Below are 16,188 nucleotides of genomic sequence, written 5' to 3' on the forward strand. Positions count from 1 at the left end.
TGCTGTAAAAAATAGAAATGAAAAGATGAAAAATACACAGTCAGATTTCATGCTGCAACTTTTGTAAATATATTTACGAATAATATAAGTACATTATTGCAAGATATATAAGCAATAAATTGTCGCGGTTGAATCCGATTAATATGTGGTTGCGAGGTACAATCTGATTCATCTTAAACTCTGCCACGAGACTGGGGATTCCTATTGATAAGAAAAACATGTCGTCCGGAAAGGAATTACCCGTTAGAGTTATTTTGTAGGAAAGTCATTGCATAAATTTATAACTATATTTAAGACACGTTACAGACGACTTAAAAATTAGGATACGCTTTTCGAATTTTTACGTTTGTATTATTAATTTAATATTAATGATGTACAAACTAAATTATATATTAATAATAACTATAGCGGAATTAAATTACATTATTATTTGATACATATTTTGACATATTAATCCTTATTGTCAAATAACTCGTCATATGCTTGTTCTTTGAACAGCTGATCCCAATCGATGAAACTATGGCAACGTTAAGGAAACAAACCGCTGTCATTGCCCAACGTGAGGGTGACGGATCGAACTGGGGAGTATTATTCCTTTTTCCTTCCCGTCACATTTAACGGTCATAAATCTACTAGCTATAAATCTGGATCGCGACAAGAGCCATCGGACAATTCGCTCCCTGGTTTATTCACGCTCGTCGTCATACAGACTCTAAGAGCAATCGTCGAAGGACGCGCCGATGGACCCTCCTCGGCGCCGACCATGGATATCAAGGACAGCAGCGACGAGGAGGACGAGAGAACGCGCGACATCCCGACGTTCGGTAAATTCGACGAGGCGATCGTGGTACGTAACGCCGAGGAGATCAAGAGCCCGGTGAGCCGCAGGCCCGCGAGTTCCAGGAGGACCAGGAGGAGCGTGACGAGCGACAGCACAAACACGTTGGTGTCCAACTCGCCGCGTGGCAACAAGCACGAATTCAGGAGGTAATCACGGCTCATTACCGATACGCTAATTGACAATAATGCGCATCCAGTGACGTCGGCTTCGTAGAATTTTCCTGTAACACATTTCTTCGTCGCGCGATTGTTGTATTTTATAGATGCGAGATGTACACAGATCAAATAATATCTTTTAATCCGGCAGATACTCGAACAACGATGTCGGCTTTGAGAAATCAATGGGGATCGGCAGCGATCCTTCGGACAGCGAGGAGAGCGACGACGACGATATACAGGGTAGCAGCGTCGCGAAGCCGATTGACCTGTACGATCCTAAGGAATTCGAGAACCTGGAGGCCTCGACGGAGGTCAAGGAACTGTTCCAAAACATAATAAGGCAAGCATTTGACGTTCCTTTTGTTAAAACTTACAGATTTATTTGCCAAGTCGGAGCAACAATAATTAAATAGAAAAAAAGTATTATAATAAAATTAATTAGATATAATAAAAAATTATCGAATTTTCAAACATTTGATTTATCTTTCTCACAACCAAAAACGATTGATCTCGATCGTCAATCTATCCAGGTACGCGCCACAGAGAATCGAGCTCAACTACAAGCTGATGCCATTCGTTCCTGATTATATACCAGCAGTCGGCGACATAGACGCCTTCATAAAGGTGCCGAGGCCTGACGGGGTCGAAGATAAGGTCGGTTTGACCGTGCTGGATGAGCCCTGCACCGATCAGTCGGATCCGGCGGTGCTGCACCTGCAGCTGCGCAATCATTCCAGGAGCGCCGGCGCCGCTGCGAGACAGGCGGTCGTCAAGAGGATAGAAGACGCCGAGAAGAACAGCAAGTCGATCGATAAATGGATCGACGATATGAATCAGCTGCACAGAAGTAAACATTTGCCAGGCGTGCAGCTAAACCGCGCGATGCCGGATATAGATGGATTGATGCAGCAGTGGCCGCCCCAGGTGGAGGACAAGCTCAACGACGTGCAGCTGGATTTATCGGAGCTTGACTGCGACCTGCCGCAACTGGTCGACGTGGTCTGCAACCTTCTGGACATTCCTACGCGAGAGAACGCCCGACTGGAGGCCCTCCACACGCTGTTCACGCTGTACCTGGAAATCAGAAATGTCGAGAGCCGGAACTTTAGTTAGCATTAGTGAATCGGACTGTATATAAGTAGTTAAGAGACAGCTTGAGTGCTCTAAGAGTCACGTTTAGTATATTTATGTTTATAACTCTATATGAATTCATATTGGTATCTATATAAATGATTGTAAACAGTTGCAATCGTGTCTCAATATCTCAAACATCTTGTCTGACATATGCTTAGTACTCGTTTCCTTGTATCCTCTCGATTCTTCTCGCCCAACCGAGACCACAAGTTGCAGTCAAATAATTTTATGAATGCATGGATAGCTCGCTAAAGTGTGGCATTTCTGCAGAGTATCCGAGCTCTGAAACGCTCGATCCTCGCTTATCGCGTTTCTCAGTTTCCCCGAGACGCACGCGGCCTCGAATGACCTCGACCCTTGGAATCGCCAAGCATTGTCAGCGTATTCTTCCTTTCCTCTCTTTCTCCCTCAGTCCAGACTCCAGCCTGAAATCGGACAACGACACGCGTGCGTCATGCTCGCCCGTTTTATCGGTCGGTCGGTCGGTTGCCGTCATCGTCGCCGCCACCGCTGTGCTTCCGCAATTGCGTAGCAATGAGTCACCGCGCATACCCACCGCCGATTCAGTCGTGCACCATATATTCATTAATATTATTCTCCTCGTGTGCTTATACGTGTCACATGCCTCTCGTACACTCCTGCATACGTCAGCGTTATGGCATGGTGTGATCCGCTGCGGACTCAGCGTGAATGAGAGAAGAGATGTGGCCAAGAGCCGATTCCTAAATTTTATCGCTCAGTCGCTCGCAAACAATGAATCCGTCGACGCAAACCAGTGCCGAGAACAATAGAGGAGACAATGACAGCATCGATGTTTATAACTGCGACGAGGGCGATGGAGAAAGGCTGATCAAGCCTAGAACAATTTTAGAACCAAGAAACAATTTTGCATCATACTCCAACGAGAATATCGATTCCGTGCGATTTCCGGTACGTGGCGTTTTCTGGTTATCTTTCATTAATCTTTCTGTGTGACAGTTTCTTGGGCTTGTCAGATGAATATTTTAAAATGATTCTAGCAAGTGTGTCGTTTCTAGAAGTAGATAATCTATAGGGTACTTTTCATTGTGTCGACACAGCACATCGCCAACGTTAACACAGCGTGCAGCGACATAGAGGCTATCTCAGGTCACTCCAGAAGGCTGTATATCAGGGATATAACTCCAGGGGCGACTAATTTCATATCAACCAATTACGAGGTAATTGTTTAATAATTATATCTTTAATCGTTGCACCCATTGCAACCATCCTATGACCTCGTTTATATAAATACGTCTGTTTATGTTTTGATACTTGTTATATTATGCACCGTCTTATCTTCTCTTGGCAAGATAAATTAATGGCATGCTTTTCTTCCAGAGTCTGGATTATGACCCGTGCGAAAATTACCTTCTACAAGACGAAGAGAGAAAGAGAGGATACAAGTTTATCGTTAGGAAGAACTTCGCCAGATGGTTTATCTTTCTCCTGATTGGAATTTGCACCGCTCTCATAGCGTGCTTCGTAGATATATTGATAGAGGAATTATGTAGCTTAAAATATGGCTGGCTTAAGAAATGTATGTTTCCTACTATATTCAATTCGCGTAAACGTGTATGGTGCCTTATAGTATATAAAATAATATGCATACTTTGTGTCGATAGATGTGGACCAATGTGTGATAGAAGGCTGTCTATGGTTACCATGCATGATGTGGATAATGCTGAATATGGTACCAGTTTTAATAGGTGCTATCTTAGTGTCCTATGTTGAGCCCGTTGCCGCAGGGAGTGGTATTCCGCAAGTAAAGTGTTACTTGAACGGAGTCAAAATACCGAGAGTAGTGCGCATTAAAACTCTGGCTGTGAAAACTATCGGTGTTATATGCACCGTAGTCGGCGGCCTAGCAGGAGGCAAGGTAAGCTGTTCAACGTCGTTTTCTCCAATTGTCCAGGATTATTCGGCATCTCGCGTTTGTTTTTTTTTTCTAGGAAGGTCCTATGATCCATTCCGGTGCCGTCGTAGCCGCGGGAATCTCTCAGGGTAAAAGCACCACCTTTAAGAAAGATTTGAAAATATTCGAATATTTTAGGGAGGATCACGAGAAACGAGATTTCGTATCCGGGGGCGCCGCGTGTGGTGTGTCGGCGGCTTTCGGAGCACCCATCGGTAAATACTATTAAATATTAATAGATATATATAGTGTCTCATTACTCCTCCTATTATTTTCTTTTAACGATAGATTTTTCATCAATCTGGAGTCGATTTTTCTTTTCTATAAATTATTATACCTGCAAAGTTAAAATAAACTTGGACTTTTTAGGTGGAGTTTTATTTAGTATAGAAGAGGGTACTAGTTTTTTCAATCAAAGCCTCACATGGAGAACATTCTTTGCCAGCATGATCACTACGTTCACTTTGAACGTGATCTTGAGCGCGTACCACGGACACCTTGGAGATCTTTCGTATCCTGGCTTGCTGAATCTAGGAAAATTCGACTCGATTCCGTATCAAATCTACGAGATACCTCTGTTCATGATGATGGGCACGTTCGGCGGATTACTCGGCGCTCTTTGGAACCACGTCAATTACAAGATCACCTGCTTTCGTTTGCGATTCGTGACGCAAAAGTGGCAGAAAGTGATCGAGGCCCTCCTGGTGGCGATCTTAAGCGCGACGATGGGATCCCTGATGATATATTTTGTCAATGACTGCAAACCATTAGGCAACGATCCGACTAAGTTCCCGGTTCAAATGTATTGCGAGGAAGGGCAGTACAATGCGGTCGCCTCTCTGTGGTTCCAAACCCCGGAAAGCAGCGTACGATCCTTGTTTCATGATCCCAAAGGTATACGACACGCAACAGGCAATGATAATAATAATAATCGAAAAACAAACGCAATATAAATTATGTATTTGCAGGAGCTCACGATGATCTGACGCTAGCCATTTTTGTCGTATTGTATTTCTTTCTCGCTGCCGCGACTTTCGGCCTGTCAATGTCGAGTGGCCTTTTCATTCCCTCTCTATTAATCGGATCCGCATGGGGTAGATTAATTGGATCGGGTCTCGCGAAGCTGTGCCCAACTTGTGTAAGAGACGTGAATTTAAAGTTAACGCACAACGTGCAGAGTAAAATATCAATTGCTATGCTCACACATACAAATTTCGTATTGCAGGAAGTATTAGATCCTGGCAAATATGCTTTGTTAGGTGCTGCCGCGCAATTAGGAGGAGTAGTTAGAATGACGATAAGTTTAACTGCGATCTTAATAGAAGCAACTCAGGGAATATACTTTGGTTTGCCTGTCATAATAGTCCTTATAATGGCTAAGTGGGTTGGCGATTTCTTTAACGAGGTAAGTATCCTGCACGCCACATTTATAAATATCATACATAATACATATGCGTTTCCTAATAATAAAATATCTATCTGTCAGGGAATTTACGAAATTCACATACAAATGGCAGGGATTCCATTACTTCCGTGGGAGTCGCCTCCGCTCTCAAATAATATTTACGCAACTGAGATAATGAGTCATCCTGTCGTGACATTGAAGACTGTCGAAAATGTCGGGCACATTGCCGAGCTACTGAAATGTGTTACATTTAATGGATTTCCAGTAGTTGACCCACCAAGTAGCGATGAGGTAATAAGCATGCGCGAGCATTGATTGTCTCAAATTGTTTTGTACATTTACTTTAACTGTATTGCTCTTTCAGGCCGAGATAAATTCGTACGGCCGACTACGAGGTCTAATATTGCGTTCCCAATTAATAGTACTTTTAAAAAACAAAGTGTTTAATGAGTACGCGGAATTTTGGGAGAAATCTTTAAGCATAAAAATGTTCAGAAACGAGTACCCTAGGTATCCGACCATCGAGCAAGTCGACATCACCGACGAAGAGAAAACTTACACGATTGACCTGAGACACTTTATAAATCCTTCTCCCTATACGATACAACACGTTAGTAGTCTACGTTAAAATCTTTTTTATATGTAGAAGCATTTTAGACTTATATAAAATTTTTTTCTTATAGTCTGCAACACTGCCAAGAGCATTCAGGCTCTTTAGAGCACTGGGATTACGTCACGTACCAGTAGTAAACGATACCAATGAAGTAAGAATCCGATATAAATTTTACAATCTATCATAAGAACTGCATACTTAATTTATACATGTATTCCGTCTAGGTAATTGGTATTATCACTCGAAAAGATGTCGCCAGATTCAGGATATGGAAGCATCGTGGGAGAATGGGATTAGACGAACTTTTAATTAGTAACAAGATTTAATTTTTTTATAGAACTCCACTTTCCTCAAATTTTACGCGTTTAAAATTTCTAGTCTATTGTAACAATGTATTTTTTACATGATAGACATGTATGTATACACACATATATCGCTAATGAGGCTCGAAAATAATTTGACAGATTATGGCTAGCTTTCCAGCGAACGACACAAGTGTCGTTTTGTCTTTGTTAATCATTGCCAAAAAAGATAGAACGACGTTTGTGTCGACTTGAATAGAAATGCATAATTGCATTAAGAGAAGTACGTCAAGATCTTTCTATACATGTTTGTATATGTGTGTGTACATATAAGGCAACTTGAGGTACCATTTAGCTCATATTTTAATAATAGAAAGTTTTAATTATTTACAAATAATTCCCACCCAAGCCATGACCAAAGCTTAAAGAAAAGATACACGGGTAGAATGACTAACAGTAACAGAAAATAGTATTCATACGACGATATATACATGTCGAACAGCTTTAGCTGATATTTTATCCGTCGAGATCGATTCTCCCTGATGAGATATTTACACTTAATATACTACAAATTTTTACATATGTATCCTGAAACAAAAAACGAAGTATTCTGTTGTACAATGAAAAATACATTTATTTATTTTTACAATCTTATCTAGTTTCCGTTGAACCCTATGTCAATTGTAGTGTTGACCTTTCAGAAACTATACGGAATGATTCGAAAACGCATATATCAATACTTGAAGGAGTAAATTTATATCAAACAAGTAAAAAGGATTATACATACACCACAATCTTTCTAAATTATTAGAAGATTAAAAATAATGTTTCTTGCTTCCGAGAGGAGATATTAATATTATTTTAGTTCAATTCGATGTTTATAACACACGACTGCAACACATTCTTAAATTTCTGTTAATTTTCTACAACTCAAAAGCTATATTCGTATAAATTTCTTGTTTCGAACAAATTTATTCTTTGAAGTATCGACTCTTTATCGACTCAATTTATAAATCGCCCTGCACAATCCATAAATTCTTCACGTCAATCGTACGACTTAAACGCGCATACTTTTCTCAAAAATGCTTACGTTTGAATTTTCTAAAGGCATGTATCATTTGGCTTCGGATTCACGCAAGTTTCAGCAAAACGTCACATCGCGCGACGAGGATGTGCCCGGCGTGTCTTTCTTTCTTTCTTGAAAATATAAGTCCTCCGATACGAGAGAGTCTCGTCGTCGAGAAAAATGCGTGTCGTTTTCCAGCGGTGGACGTCGAGCCGCTTCAATTCCATCCGAGGAGCGTCTCGTTCTCCCTCTCTCGATTTCCCTTCGTCGGCGTCTTGGCGCGCGATATATACGCGCACGAGGCGGCCTTTAAGACGCAGAACAACGGTCAGAGAAACCGGTCAATAGTTTCGCGGGTCGTCCTACACCTGTCTGTCGCGGAGGTTGCGGACGACAGTAGGAAGGGGTTATGGTCAATAAACGCAACCACGTCACACGCAGCCTATCGGCGGCGACGACGACGACGACCCCGCTTCACCCCGCACCCGCTTGGCTCCCTAAAGGTGGCCCCCCCGTCCCCGTCCCGTGAAAATCTTACGTGACGGCCGATACCGCCTTCGCGCGCGCCTGTTTCGCCGGACAAACCGGGTAAGGGCCGCGCGGATCGACGTGGGACGCCGACCGGCGGACGCGGCGCGCGTCGAGGAAGCCGCGGATGGGCGTCGCGGTGCCGCGGCCGGCCGATTCGGGCCGATTTCTCGCCAGGGTGAGTCGACGACGCGTCTCAGCGGATCGGCCGAAACGTGTCCGCCATTGTTTTGTCGATCGGTCGCGACGGGGCGGGGGAACTAAAGGCGCGTGAAGACGACGTTCTTAGCTCGGCGCGCGCATGCGCGCGTCCACCCCCACCCGCCCGCATGTCCGACGACTCCGACACTCCGACGCCGACGCTCCGTTTCTTTTCGAACTTTTCCCCCCGGAACGGGGGGTTCTGGCGGCGTCACGCGCGTACGCACTGGCACGCACACCGGGCGATGCAGCTCGCGACGACGACGAGGAGACGCAGCAGACCGAGACAGCGACGAAAAGATTCCCGAGATGTGCGCGCGGCAGTTCCGAACGTAGTAAGTTTGTCGTCGTCGAGGAAGACTCGCCGTTCGACGTCTCGTTTTTGCGTTTTTCTAAAGGGAAATCGGATCGCGTCCTCGATTATCCGTGCAACTTGCCGAAAATCGGGACGACGGATGTTTTAACGGCTTCCGGTGATAAACGAGTCTCACGAGTTGTCTCGGTCTAGTTGTTTTATCGTGACGCGATTCGCGCGTGACGTGTCCTTTCGTTAGGAGGTTAGGTTCCGTACGAACGTTGATTACCTCGCGAGTATCTGGACAATCGTATTTTATCGCCTTATCTTTCGTTGCCGTTCTTGTAACACGACTTATCCGTCTGTTTCAGATGCCTGGTAGACTATTTTTCGAGCTGCGGCATGCGTAAAGTAAACTGACAGCATCGTGGTTGCTGAAGAGACGAGAGCGTCGGAGAAATAAGCTGAATCCGATTGGGATATTTATTCTATTCCATTTATTGTATTCTAGATTATTTTAGATTTTATATAATTTGACTCCGAAAATGATGCGACGCACGAAGGACAGATTGCATGCCAGTTGTGTTAGTGTGTTGAGCTCAACGCCGAGAAAGAATCTTGCCTTCGGACAGTGAGGGGAAATGCGAGATTATAGATGTCAGAGACAGGGGAGGAACGTGCTGTTAGACTGTATACGGCTGCGGAGATAATGAAAAACGCCAGAGCCAAGGAAAGCGAGGAACAGGCGGCGATGAGGAGGATGCAGGAGGCTCAGCGGATGGCCAGGCATCGCGCCAAGAAGAAGCGCTGCCTGGACGAGAATCTCGCGAGGGAGATCTCCAAGATCGCCGAGCTGTCCAAGATGCCCGTTCCGGATTCCAATACGATAGCCCAGATGTCGGAGATGAATATGAACAAGATATCCGCGGAATTGAAGCAAATGATGGAGAGGGGAAAAGTACCTGAGCATATAGTTCAAATGGCTCAACTGGCGGAATTTAGTAAAATGAATTCTGAGTTGAACAAGATGTCGCAGGACATGAAGAGATACGAGATGGAGAAGATGGCGGAATACGCCAAGACGACCGAATACATGAAGATGCAGGAGATCGCCAAGATGAACGAGATGGTCAAGTTTTCCGAGATGGCCAAGTATAACGATAAGATCAACGAGATGGCGAAGATGAACGAGATGATAAAGATATCGCAGATGGCCAAGATCAACGAGGCGCAGAGGATGAACGAGATAGCGAAGCTGAACGAGATGGTGAAGATGACGGAGATGGCAAAGTACAATAACGATATCACGAAGCTGACCGAGTTCGCGCAGATCAACGAGATGGCGAAGGAGATCGCGAAGATGAACGAGAAGACCAAGATGAACGAGATGATGAAGATGGCGAACATGCAGAACGACATCGTCAAGATGGACAGACCGGAGTACCCGGTCAAAATGACGAACGAGATGGTGAAGCTGAACGAGCTGGCCAAGATGAACGAGATTACGATCACGAAGCTGAACGACCCGCCCAAGATGCCAGATATCCCGCCGCTACCACCGCCGCCGCGCATCCCCGAACCCGTCATCACCGTGCCAAATCCGAGGAATCTGCAGAACGTGCAGACCGTGCAGGTGGCACAGGCCAGCCCGTCCAGCATGATCAACTACCAGAGCGTGCCCGGCCAGAACAACTACGGCAAGCTGCTGATGATCATCGAGGAGCTCGGTAGGGACATCCGTCTGTCGTACGCGGGTAGCCGCAGCGCCGCCGAGAGGCTGAAGAACGGCATTCAGCAGGCCAGGGTCGCCGTGCGGGACTGCCTGCACGAGACGCAGCACAACGCGCAACAATGATCTGCCGACGCGAGCTAGGCTAGCGATTAGACAAACTTATAGCCTTCTGTCATTTCGCGAGATGTTGCTTTGTACGAATCGCTTCAATTCGGACTGTGGTATTGACACATACCGGCATACGTGGATCGAGCGTTTCGTTATTGGAACAAAGCCTTGACCGCTATCTTTTTCACTCCACATGCGGTTTCCTTTACCTCGGTCATCTTCTGCTCGGTCCCTGTGTCGTTCGAACAGCGGAAGAACACGTTTCCTACTTTTAAGTTGCAATTTAGAACTATATAGAAATGGGAGGGAAGGTACCACTTTGTATACACACTACTACCTAGAGAATATTAGAGAGTCTTAGTTTATATTTTATAAAAAGGAGAACAGGAAAAAGAGGACGGTAATACTACGGTTTTTGTTAAGACTCGCATACGCTCCAAACTTTTAGTATACGTCTCGAGCGAGTGAGGGAAAAGATATAAAAAAAGAAGATTACGCCAGGTAAAAGCTTTTCGAATATGTACCTAATGGAAAGTATAATCCCGTAAATATATTCCGTAATATATCGTTAAATAAATAAAAATTTTGTATACAACGCGGACATCTCGTTCTTTTTTCTCCCTTCCGTATAGGGTGCTTCTTCAGCATTCGCGTTCATGAAACGCATAGATTTTCTTGTCGAATGCGATTTTTTCCTGTGCAAACAACTAAAAGTTAAAAGTTTTATCAAATATTATTAAGTGTGTCATCAAATTATTATTGACCCACTTGTCCCATTCTAATTCATCTTGCGCGCCAAATTGATTAACAGGTAACAAAAAAATCTCAGAGCGTGCTTTAAAAATATATATCTGCCTACTGCCGATCAGCTGTAGAAAATAAAAATAATTGAAGTTACGTCACGCGGGTAATTATGATCGCGGAAATTTGAGTAGATCGAGCGCGAAATCCGAGCGATATTAAAAAGAAAGATATTGGTCGTAGTATCATTCTCTTTCTCTCTCTAATAAGAGAAAGCGGCAGAAAATGGTCCAGCTTCAGCTTCAAAATCTTTCAGCACTACTCTGCATGTGTACTACCGATATTTACCGCTAATAATAAAGGATGGCATTTGATGCATTTTAATATTCACCGCCAATGCAAAAGAAAAATCTATAGTGTACGTGACGTGAACTATAGAATTTCAGTACTAGCTGTAAATATCAGAACGCAATTTGATATTTGATGTTATTTTATTTGCTTTATTTCTCGCGCCACCCTCGCGCCTCGCCGACAGACGCCACTTGCGCGGGAAGGCGGTTAGTGGTGGCACTAGTGGCAGTTGGTGGTTATTGGTTGGGGGTTGGGGTGAATGAGGAGGATCGATCGATCGGCGCGGCGCGGCCTACTCCACGCTCCACGTGGCTCCGCGCTCGAGAGACGCTACTTGCGACGGGCATTAGGAATATGAGATTTGGGAGAGAGAAAAGCAGATCAATTAGGTATTTATAACGTATACTTATTGATATTTACGGCACACGTCGTGCCTCGGCGAAGCGGTATTCGTACTACGCGCCGACGTGAATACGATAATACGGTACAGAATTCCTTTCGCATTGTCCATTAAAGGTTAGCGTTCTGCGATTTCAATTTCTCGCTGCGCTCGCCGACGATCCACCACAGGGCCTGATTATCGATTGTTTCTCAAGGTTGTAAAGATAAAGGGAAACGCGTCCGTTCTCCGAGATGACTAAGCAACGCAAAAACGTAGGGATCACTGCGAAAATCACAGAACCCCTGCTGACGGTGCCGAAGCCGGGGATCACTCAGCGCATGGCGCCAATACCTTCCGTTCCTGCTCAGTCAAAGTACATCAAGCTGCTGCGAATCATAGAGCTGCTTGGTCGCGACCTTAAAATCTGTTATACTGGTGACAACATTGACAAGACGTTGCCTAGGGTTGAACGCGACCTCGCGAGGGCGTGTTCGCTAGTCCAGCAGTGCCGTGCCGAGGCTGAAAAAATTGCCAGGAAAACGTGCAAGTAACGTACTTCCGCGATACTTGCGCAACGTCGCGTCGTTCGCGTAAAAAACACCTCGTGCCACGATGCAAATATACTTACATAAGATGATATTTATTGCATCAAAGATCGTAGGAAGATTGTATCGTCAACAGTATTTTCATTCTACCTCGAAAATTGATTTCTGTATTTTAGAGTTTAGACCCATTCAAAATTCCTGGTGATGTGTGCGATGCTGAGACTGAGCACGGAGCTTCAGTGCTCTTTTCTAAACTGTTCAGCTTTGAATATTTTTATGTCTCTTGTTTTTTGTGTGGAAATAAGTTCTTAGGACGTTTATAAACTTTGAACCTGCCGAGACAGGTAGTTTTAACCATTGTATTATGGAGAACCACATGGGATCTCTATTAGCTAAACTAAGCATGGTCAACATCGAGCACCGGAGATACAATACTTCAATCTTTCCAACTGTGGAAAGAGGGAAGGGAATTCCTCCACTGCATGAAGTTGAACAGGCAGCGGAAAAAATTCTTTCTACTCTCCATAGATGAAAAGTGAGAACCCGAGCTCTAGAGCCCAAATTGACCATGTCCGAGCTAAGCTATCCAACGTTCCTAAATACCAAGAATTCAAGAAATCCAAATAACATTGTGTTCATATATATTTTAGCAAATATTTCAAATATTTTCCACATAAATCTACATTTGGAAGAAATTGTATAGCTCAGCAGTAGAGCAGTCAGCAATGAAAGGAAAGATCGTTTTGTTACCTCTTGCATATTACGAGGAATTTTGATTGGGAAGATATCCCATTGTGATAGAAACAAGAGTCAGATGAAAACAAATTAAAAGTGACTTTGTAACGTGTTATTGATAAGATAACGAATAGCTAGGATAGTAACTACAATGACGATAATAGATTCTAATGAAATCTAACAGAACTGTAAGAGAATATTTTTATCAAATGTCTCAATTTAGCCAAAGTATTAAATGACCATTCTTTTTATTAATAGACGAATATATATGTATGGATGAATATCATGGAAGAATCAACGATCTCTCTCTTCTGTAAAACAGATATTTACATACTGCCAAAAAGCAACGCTATAATAGTAATATGTTTTTGCTATCTATTTTAAACTTTGTGGTGATATTTTTTTATAGAGAACTTGTATAAGAAATTTAGGTTTTCTCTTTTTTGATTTTTCTCTTATTTATTGACTTAAAATAATCCAATTTGCGGAAATAGTGATATATTTAAAGCCTTAATACACGCAAACACATACGCGCACACACACACACACACACGTATATATATAAATATACATACGCAATTATAGTACAAATTATAATACAAATAGTACAAATATAGATATAAAATAGTCACTATTTCTAATTATACAAACAATAATAATTTTATAAAAGAATTTTTATATAATCCGCCATATATATGTAATTATATGTCACGTTGGTTAAATTAATAACTTACTATATAATATTACATGACTTACATGAGACAGTAAGATAAATACCAAATGAGAATGGTACAAATGTGTTCCTACGATTAAATATTGTATAATTACCTATAACTAAATAAAAATTTTTTTATTAAAAAAAGATTAGAGTTGTGTTTGAGCATCCATTGCGACTCGCATCTTTCTTTCTGTTCGTTCTAATTCATATTGGATATATCTTCGTTTCTTTCCCTTGTGTAACTTTTTGCCATACATCATTTTACAATCATCAGTATCCGTCATCAATTCTTTCACGTGGATATATATGATCATCTGTTAATTGTAACAAAAGCAGGATCGCTATTTCGTAAGTTCATTATATTAGAACTCGAATTAGTTATTTATTAAATATTTGGTGAGGTAACTCTAAATTATGCCGAAATTCCTTTTGTTCCAGATAATTGAGAGGAACAAATGGCGGAAGACGAGATAAACGTGCGTACTTTGGCCACATTCGAGACAACATTGCCAGCAGACACCGTCGAGTGGTGTCCTGTAGAACCATATCGACACATATTAGCATGCGGAACATATGGTTTAGTTAAAGGTGAACCTGGCACGTCTACGTCCAGACGGGGACAAATCTTGTTGCTCCGTATAACAAATGACGGAGAGTTAGAACTGTTGCAAGAAGTATGCACCTCGGCGGTGTTGGATATGAAATGGCTGCACGTCGTAGACACCGTGGAAACTCGTGTATTACTCGCCGTTGTCGACTCCACCGGATACTTACAAATCCATCAGCTAGAAAACGACGGGGAAAAAATGGAACTGGTACTTGTCGCTAAATTAAAAGTCAACGACGACGAGAACGTCCTGGCGTTGTCTCTAGATTGGTCTCGTGAAAAGTACACCGCTTCTTTTCCCATCCACGATACGAGTATCCTCGTGAGCGATAGCGCAGGACAAATCTCTCGTTTCACGTGGCGTGAGTCGGGTGATCTGACGAAGGACTTCACGTGGCCCGCACATATGTTCCAAGCGTGGATCGTCGCCTTTGATTATTGCGACCCGTTCATGTTTTATTCTGGTATACAGCAATATACAATATGGTTCATATGAAAGTGAATTTATATTGGGTCTTGCCTAATTTGTAAAATAATTTTTCTCTGAAAGAAAAATCGTTATTTACGAATTAAGCGAAATCCAATATAAATTCACTTATGATTAAGAACAAATATGAATAGTGTGGATAGATTTGGAACTAACGTATCATAAATTTCAGGAGGCGACGATGATAGGTTTCTGGGTTTCGATTGCAGGACAGGATCTCGTCCCGTAGTCGAAAGCAAGGAGCATACTACCGGCGTTACCAGCATCCACAGTAACGTCAACGAAACGTTCTTGCTCGCAACTGGAAGGTAAAAAAAATCTTCAGTGCAACTCTGCGTTTTTCAAAGAGCGATCGATAAAAGTTCGAAGTTGAAACTTGCGAATTTTATAATAGATTTATTTCTGTGTTTGCGAATATAACACAGTGAAAGTAAAAGAAATTATTAATCTACTTTTTTCATACATTTGGTCTTCTACGGTTGCAGAATTTATTTTTAGAGTCGATAATTGTTTTCCAGGTTTTCTTTCAAATGACCAATGTGTGCTTCAATATTTCAGTTACGATCAGAGCGTAAGATTGTGGGACAAGAGGAATTTCAAGAAACCGATATCGAAGATTTGTCTCGACGGTGGAATCTGGCGTTTGAAATGGGACCCGTTTACTCGCCAATACCTGTTCGCCGCGTGTATGCGCAATGGTTTCAAGATCATCAATCATACCGACGTAATATCGTCTGTCGTTGTCAATTATAAGGAGCACGAAGGTTTGTCGTATGGCTGCGACTGGTCATTCTTGAAGCAGCCGGATCTCTCACGTTTAAACATACCTGACGGAGACACCTTGATCAGCACTTGCTCCTTCGAAGAGTTTACGGGGACCCTCAAGATATCTGTGATTGACTTTTGGCCGGATAAACACACCGCCGATGAAGACTGTTAACCCGAATAAGTATATTCCTGCGAATTAATGTGTCGTTACGGCAATTTTTAGAAAAATGAAACAGGTATGATTCACAATTTGTATAATACGCTTATTTATACGTTACAGAAACTTGAGCGATTTCGGTATTTATATTAAAATAATAAAGGAATTAGAGTGACAAGTGGAAGAAGGATAATTTTAAGACACCTCTCTCTATAGGTTTCTTTTTAACAAACGTCAATGATTCTGGAATTTCCTTTATAAGGAGAACTTATTAATCCAGTCAGCTTTCACGTCAAGAGTAACAAGTCTTGTCTTTCACGCAAATTATCATAATTATGAAATCTGAATTTATCTATGTTTTTATAAAATTTATAATTTCCG

General features: G+C 42.6%; 4 protein-coding genes across 9 annotated transcripts; all 4 read left to right on the forward strand.

Annotated features, from left to right (window-relative positions):
• The first annotated feature begins 419 nt into the window (after positions 1-419).
• Positions 420-2,248, forward strand: LOC112466008 (intraflagellar transport protein 46 homolog). The gene is made up of 3 exons (XM_025033853.1): positions 420-987; positions 1,148-1,339; positions 1,530-2,248. The coding sequence occupies exons 1-3, from the start codon at positions 764-766 to the stop codon at positions 2,110-2,112; spliced, it is 999 nt and encodes a 332-aa protein (XP_024889621.1). The 5' UTR covers positions 420-763; the 3' UTR covers positions 2,113-2,248.
• An 80-nt stretch (positions 2,249-2,328) lies between these two features.
• LOC112465974 (H(+)/Cl(-) exchange transporter 7) lies at positions 2,329-7,036 on the forward strand. The gene is made up of 12 exons (XM_025033806.1): positions 2,329-3,063; positions 3,213-3,332; positions 3,493-3,691; positions 3,777-4,030; positions 4,104-4,281; positions 4,436-4,960; positions 5,035-5,204; positions 5,292-5,471; positions 5,553-5,762; positions 5,836-6,081; positions 6,155-6,235; positions 6,309-7,036. The coding sequence occupies exons 1-12, from the start codon at positions 2,887-2,889 to the stop codon at positions 6,408-6,410; spliced, it is 2,442 nt and encodes an 813-aa protein (XP_024889574.1). The 5' UTR covers positions 2,329-2,886; the 3' UTR covers positions 6,411-7,036.
• A 985-nt stretch (positions 7,037-8,021) lies between these two features.
• On the forward strand, positions 8,022-10,917 carry LOC112465988 (protein PELPK1). Of its 4 annotated transcripts, none has more exons than XM_025033837.1 (2): positions 8,022-8,040; positions 8,848-10,917. In XM_025033837.1, exon 2 carries the CDS (start codon positions 9,132-9,134, stop codon positions 10,329-10,331), a length of 1,200 nt encoding a protein of 399 aa, XP_024889605.1. In that variant the 5' UTR covers positions 8,022-8,040; positions 8,848-9,131; the 3' UTR covers positions 10,332-10,917. The 4 variants fall into 4 exon arrangements, with proteins under 4 accessions (XP_024889605.1, XP_024889601.1, XP_024889592.1 ...); XM_025033833.1 differs by lacking the exon at positions 8,022-8,040 and adding an exon at positions 8,058-8,158; XM_025033824.1 differs by lacking the exon at positions 8,022-8,040 and adding an exon at positions 8,315-8,516.
• A 668-nt stretch (positions 10,918-11,585) lies between these two features.
• On the forward strand, positions 11,586-15,988 carry LOC112465564 (diphthine methyltransferase). Of its 3 annotated transcripts, none has more exons than XM_025033161.1 (5): positions 11,586-11,797; positions 11,925-12,337; positions 14,227-14,859; positions 15,055-15,190; positions 15,441-15,988. In XM_025033161.1, exons 3-5 carry the CDS (start codon positions 14,244-14,246, stop codon positions 15,820-15,822), a joined length of 1,134 nt encoding a protein of 377 aa, XP_024888929.1. In that variant the 5' UTR covers positions 11,586-11,797; positions 11,925-12,337; positions 14,227-14,243; the 3' UTR covers positions 15,823-15,988. The 3 variants fall into 3 exon arrangements, with proteins under 3 accessions (XP_024888929.1, XP_024888944.1, XP_024888936.1); XM_025033176.1 differs by having other exon boundaries at positions 12,005-12,337; XM_025033168.1 differs by lacking the exon at positions 11,925-12,337 and having other exon boundaries at positions 11,587-11,797.
• The last annotated feature ends 200 nt before the right edge of the window (positions 15,989-16,188 follow it).

This window comes from Temnothorax curvispinosus, unplaced genomic scaffold (genome assembly GCF_003070985.1).
Source record: "Temnothorax curvispinosus isolate PA1 unplaced genomic scaffold, ASM307098v1 QBEX01001516.1, whole genome shotgun sequence".
Lineage (NCBI taxonomy): Eukaryota > Metazoa > Arthropoda > Insecta > Hymenoptera > Formicidae > Temnothorax > Temnothorax curvispinosus.

Coding starts and splice junctions, on each gene's coding strand:
- LOC112465974 (XM_025033806.1), top strand. CDS start 2,887: ATGAATCCGTCGACGCAAACCAGTGCCGAGAACAATAGAGGAGACAAT. Junction 4,961..5,034: donor CTTGTTTCATGATCCCAAAG/GTATACGACACG, acceptor ATGTATTTGCAG/GAGCTCACGATGATCTGACG. Junction 5,472..5,552: donor TTGGCGATTTCTTTAACGAG/GTAAGTATCCTG, acceptor TCTATCTGTCAG/GGAATTTACGAAATTCACAT.
- LOC112466008 (XM_025033853.1), top strand. CDS start 764: ATGGATATCAAGGACAGCAGCGACGAGGAGGACGAGAGAACGCGCGAC. Junction 988..1,147: donor AACAAGCACGAATTCAGGAG/GTAATCACGGCT, acceptor TTAATCCGGCAG/ATACTCGAACAACGATGTCG. Junction 1,340..1,529: donor CTGTTCCAAAACATAATAAG/GCAAGCATTTGA, acceptor CAATCTATCCAG/GTACGCGCCACAGAGAATCG.
- LOC112465564 (XM_025033161.1), top strand. CDS start 14,244: ATGGCGGAAGACGAGATAAACGTGCGTACTTTGGCCACATTCGAGACA. Junction 14,860..15,054: donor CCCGTTCATGTTTTATTCTG/GTATACAGCAAT, acceptor CATAAATTTCAG/GAGGCGACGATGATAGGTTT. Junction 15,191..15,440: donor TTCTTGCTCGCAACTGGAAG/GTAAAAAAAATC, acceptor TCAATATTTCAG/TTACGATCAGAGCGTAAGAT.
- LOC112465988 (XM_025033837.1), top strand. CDS start 9,132: ATGTCAGAGACAGGGGAGGAACGTGCTGTTAGACTGTATACGGCTGCG.